The sequence below is a fragment of the Chiloscyllium plagiosum genome, chromosome 4 (assembly GCF_004010195.1).
Source record: "Chiloscyllium plagiosum isolate BGI_BamShark_2017 chromosome 4, ASM401019v2, whole genome shotgun sequence".
NCBI classification, from domain to species: Eukaryota; Metazoa; Chordata; class Chondrichthyes; order Orectolobiformes; family Hemiscylliidae; genus Chiloscyllium; species Chiloscyllium plagiosum.
This window is the reverse complement of record NC_057713.1, coordinates 137,265,137-137,270,586: the sequence shown is the minus strand read 5'-3', so window position 1 is coordinate 137,270,586 and position 5,450 is coordinate 137,265,137. Positions and strand designations below refer to the sequence as shown.

Genomic DNA, 5,450 nt, shown 5'->3' with positions numbered 1-5,450 from the left:
GCCTGGTATGGAGGGAAGGTCTTACGAGGAAAGGCTGAAGGACTTGAGGCTGTTTTCATTGGAGAGAAGAAGGTTGAGAGGGAACTTAATAGAGACATATAAGATAATCTGAGGGTTAGATAGGGTGGACAGGGAGAGCCTTTTTCCAGGTATGGTGATGGCGAGCACGAGGGGGCATAGCTTTAAATTGAGGGGTGATAGATATAAGACAGATGTCAGAGGTAGTTTCTTTACTCAGAGTAGTATGGAATGCTTTGCCTGCAACGGTAGTAGATTCGCCAACTTTAAGTGCATTCAAGTCGTCATTGGACAAACATATGGACGTACATGGAATAGTGTAGGTTAGATGGACTTCAGATTGGTATGACTGGTCGGCGCAACATCAAGGGTTGAAGGGCCTGTACTGCGCTGTAATGTTCTATGTTCTAAGTCCCAGAGGAGACATAGCTACTCTCTCACTAAAGAGAGAAGACCACTATTGTGTTGAACCTGAGGGTCACCATTGCGTAGGGAAGGTAGAGTAGGAGGAATCATCATGGTGATCCCAGTCAATGTGGGAATTGACAGTGCTGTTGGCATCATACTGCATCACAAAACAGCCAACTGAGTTGTCTGGCCTAATGCCAATTCTGACTGAAAACAATGAAACTATAATGTAGACAATATCAAATACTAATAATATTGCCCATAAGACTCATGCTTTCCTCAGGTCAGTCAGCTTTTTGGCTTGCATTAGCACAATAAATCCCATCTTTCTTTGTATATGCTTGGAAATAGGAGTACCCCATCATCCCATGGAGAGTTATATGGTCATAGAGATGCACAGCAAGGAAACAGACCCTTCGGTCCAACCCATCCATGCCAAACAGATATCTAAATTCATCTAGTCCCATTTGCCAGCACTTGGGCCATATCCCTCTAAACCCTTCTTATTCATATATCCATCAGATGCCTTTTAAATGTTGAAATTGTCCAGCCTCCACCACTTCCTCTGACATCTCATTCCATACAGGCACCTCTGCGTGAAAACGTTGCACCATAGGTTCCTTTTACATTTTTCCCCCTCACCATAAACCTGTGCCTTCTAGTTTTGGACTCCCCACCCCAGGGAAAAGATCTTGTCTATTCACCCTATCCATGCCCCTTGTGATTTTATAAACCTCTATAAGGTCACACCTCAGCCTCCAACGCACCAGCCTATTCAGCATCTCCCTTTAGCTCATAGCCTCCAAACCCGGCAACATCTTTGTAGATCTTTTCGGAACTCTTTCAAGTTTAACAGCATCGTCCCTAGAGCAGGGAGACCAGAATTGCACATAGTATTCCGAAAGTGGCCGAAACAATGTCCTGTACAGCCGCAACATGACCTCCCAACTTATTTATTCAATGCACTGACCAATAAAGGCAAGCTTTCTTCACTACCCTGCTCCACTTTCAAGGAACTATGAATCTGCACTCCAAGTTTAGTATAAATGTACAATATTACACAACATAACAATACATGAATTTCAAGAATACGAACTGGACTAACCCAAAATTTCCTTTCTTTCTATTTGGAAAGTTTATTGTATAACCAAAATAAACTTTTTCCTCCTTAGCTGCTTGCTGCTACTGCTTTACTACTCCTCTCTCTGCAGTTCTCTTTCCTCTTTCTGAGTTCCTATTTCTCTTGATCACTCTTTCTCGAACCTCCTCATTCCTGTCTTCTTGATCCTCATACGTTTGTATCTCTCTCTTTCATTCTGTACTTTGTTTATTTTTCCTTATCTGCTTTGATTAGTTTCTTTCATTTTTTTTATTTCTGTGTCATTGGTAGAGTTGAGTATCTTCAAACTTTCTTTAAAATTTAGTCTGTATCCATGACCAGAAAAATACCTGGCGCAATCAGATCCCATTGCAGTCAGTACTTGTAGCCTTGTTTGCATGTTCACCTTATGTTGTCCAAAGCCCCACGATAGCACCCTTTATTCTCTCCACTCCGATGCCAACTCCCCATATAAACAACTGCTTTGTCTAAGTATTTTGTGAATTTTCTTACAAAACATGAAAACTGAATGTTAAACACAATCACAAGTTGACTAGATTCAGTTTCTCAACAATAAAAGATACAATAAAAGTAAGCACCAGTGATGGCAAACACTGGATTGAGGGTACACAATTTATCCTCAGGAATTTGAACAACTTGTATTTAAAAAGATAATATGATCAGTGACAAAGCTCTGCATTTGGGACCAGAAATTTATGCCACTCAGGGAAGAAAGGTTACCTTGATGTGGAAAATTTCACCACCAACACTTGAGATGCAAATTACAAACTAAAGGACTTGAAAGGAAAATAGAAGAACAAGGCAAATTTAAACTTACCAGTGAACACCAAATATCCAATCACAAACACCAAAAGTACAGTATAGCTATAATATTCAAAAAGTACTATAAAGATGAATAGATTATAGAATAACATATGTGAACTGCAAACATGAAAATAATTCTTACTGACAGTACCTTTAAAACAGGTTCTGATATTTGATCTGGTTCAAAGATCAGGGATTTTGAACATATCTTCAGGGAACCTTTAAACATTCTGCAACAAACAAATTAAAAATGCTGGTGTCCACATAAATACATCATGACAGATATTTAATCATACTGAACTCAAATCTAAGCATTTCCTTTTGATGTACAGAAACTAGCCCATTGGAAACAATGTAATAAGTCTTTTTAAAAAAATTAAACAATCCACCCCCAATGGAAAGCATTGCTAGAACATGGATATACAGTTAATGAAATAAAAATGTAACTGATACAGACAAAATTAAACACAATGGAACAGTAGTAGACTTGCCAACTTTAAGGTCATTTAAATGGTCACATATGGATGAAAGTGTAATTGTGTAGGATAGATGGGCTTCAGATTGGTGCAACATCAAGGGCTGAAGGACCTGTACTGCACTGTAATGTTCTATAAAAGAAAGCAGTGTTGCTGAGTGCATTGCGACTTTCGTATAAAATATGAATACAGAGCACAAGGTGTTTGCTATAATTATTGCTCAGTTGGCTGGACTGCTGTCTTGTAATACAGAGTGATGCCAACAGCATGGATTCAATTCCCACTCTGCTAAGGTCATCATGAATGTCCCACCTTCTCAACCTCTCCCTTCATGTGAGGTAACCCTCAGGCTAAACCCAACACCAGTCATCTCTCTCTGATGAAAGAGCAGCCCTACGGTCCTCTGGATCTATGGCTGCTTTACCTTTAATAAAAACCAAAACTAACCAAGTTCAGCTTCTTACAAAATGTCAACCATTTCAAGAAAATAAACATCAACTCGGACAAATAACTGACTGAGGCACACAATACTTTACAATTCGGAGATGCTGGTGTTGGACTGGGGTGTACAAAGTTAAAAATCACACAACGCCAGGTTATAGTCCAACAGGTTTAATTGGAAGCACACTAGCTTTCGGAGCGACGCTCCTTCACCTGATCACAATCACCTGATGAAGGAGCGTCGCTCCGAAAGCTAGTGCTTCCAATTAAACCTGTTGGACTATAACCTGGTGTTATGTGATTTTTAACTTAATACTTTACAAGATAGGGAAAAGGATCTCACTAGATGTGAACTTTTTACTTATTTTCAAATGTACACCACAAAGAAAGTTTGACATCAATGTTAAAAATGGTATCTCTTTCTTATCCAAAAATAATCCATAAATGATTGAAGACATGCCACCAGTACTGGCAGCCCTCTCCCAAGTGATCATTCATCATGAGTAGCAATAACAGCAACAGTGGTCTCAACTAACATTCATCTGCAGCCAGTCCCAGCAACTAGATGTCAATCCAAAAAGTGACAGTGCTGAACCTTCTCCCAAATCGATATTGAAAGACGTCAATTGTGGCAATTTTCCCACTTTTTTAGTGCAGAATTTAATTATTTTCAATTATGGGTTAAAGTATTTGGCCTTTAACCATTTGGATCAAAGTCTAGAAATTCAACTCAGATCCTAGCACACAGTATGCTTAAAACTAAGGAATGTTCCAATTTGTAACAAATTTCAGGGAGCATTAGTCTCCACAATGCATGCTATTTTTTTTCTTAGCTTCAAATTAACTGCTTTACAGATCATAGTTATACTTCACACAGCCTCCCAATTGCCAGGCAACCAGTAAGCTGAGACATTTTAACTCTCCTGCTTGAATACATACACAGTCAGAGGCAGGTATCACTTACACAATACAATAAGTTAAATTGACATTTCAAGATTCCATACAGTACCTTTCTTCCCCTTTGTTGTTGATAAATACATGATAAAATGTGTGATGGTCAAAGTAATATTCTTCAAGGTCAAGCATCAGCAGAGAAAACCTGCTCAATGTGAAAAAAAATAAATGTGAACCGGGGATCTAAAAGAAAGTTATGCCCACACTATACATTTGTGTTTTTATTTAGCAGTTACAAAGTACAGCTCTTAAGATTTGTACACAATTTACTTACACAGTAGGTGACTGCAGTTTTCAAATCAAACACACAAATCAAATACGCAGTCTTAACATCTCAGCTTTAGACCAAATGTCTCTCACGTGCGCACACATGCGACAGAGTATCAAGCATACACAATGAAGCAAAGAAAACTCTACCAAGAAGTCAAGTACATATACAACATAACTATCATAAGAATCCTGGAAAATTTAGCACAATTACAGAGCAAAGATGGAGATGAACTGTTTCTGTTCCCATCCACTCGCCCCACAGAAATTTATATGCAATAATTTACACCAGCTTTAGACTGAAGCTCTGATGTATGTAAATTTCCTCAATCATTTGCACATTCCCCTATTACTTCCCCCAAAACCCAAATCAGGTAATTACCATCGTTTGGCTCCAAATCTATAGACCAGAGCATGTATATTCCTGGCACTTAAACCCGTTCCTAACAGCATAAAGTTACATGAAATGTATTGGTGGAATCCAAAGTCACTATTTTTGCTCTTTAAAAAGAAATCCAAAAATCATGTTAAATGAGACTTGCAAAGTCTTTTCTACAAAATTTCAAACCTTTATCACATCAGATACATTAAAAACAGAAAAACTATAACTACATTTTTAAAAAAAATGCAGTGTTTAATTCAGATGAAGGACAGTTTGATGCCTTCAAAAGTTAATATTCATATCATTAAGAGGTACCTAAAGAAAGAATATGGCATATGAACTATGATTTTATTTTATTAGATTAGATTCCCTACAGTGTGGAAACAGGCCCTTCAGCCCAATAAGTCCACACCGACCCTCCAAAAAGCAACCTACCCAGACCCATTCCCCCCTGACTAATGCACATAACACTATGGGCAATTTAGCATGGCATTCCCCCCTGACTAATGCACATAACACTATGGGCAATTTAGCATGGCCAAATCACCTAACCTGCACATCTGTGGGAGGAAATCCATGC

The 5,450-nt window shown here is 38.5% G+C and overlaps 1 protein-coding gene across 1 annotated transcript in view; it reads right to left on the bottom strand.

Annotated features, from left to right (window-relative positions):
- Positions 1–4,386, bottom strand: part of nsmaf (neutral sphingomyelinase (N-SMase) activation associated factor) — a 98,340-nt gene extending 93,954 nt beyond the window's left edge. Inside the window, exons 1-2 of the mRNA XM_043689321.1 lie at positions 4,277–4,386; positions 2,502–2,580 (exon numbers count right to left, since the gene is read on the bottom strand). Of these exons, the coding sequence (XP_043545256.1) occupies positions 2,502–2,580; positions 4,277–4,353 (156 nt within the window). The 5' untranslated portion in view covers positions 4,354–4,386. The remainder of the gene's footprint in view (positions 1–2,501; positions 2,581–4,276) is intronic.
- Positions 4,387–5,450: the final 1,064 nt, after the last annotated feature.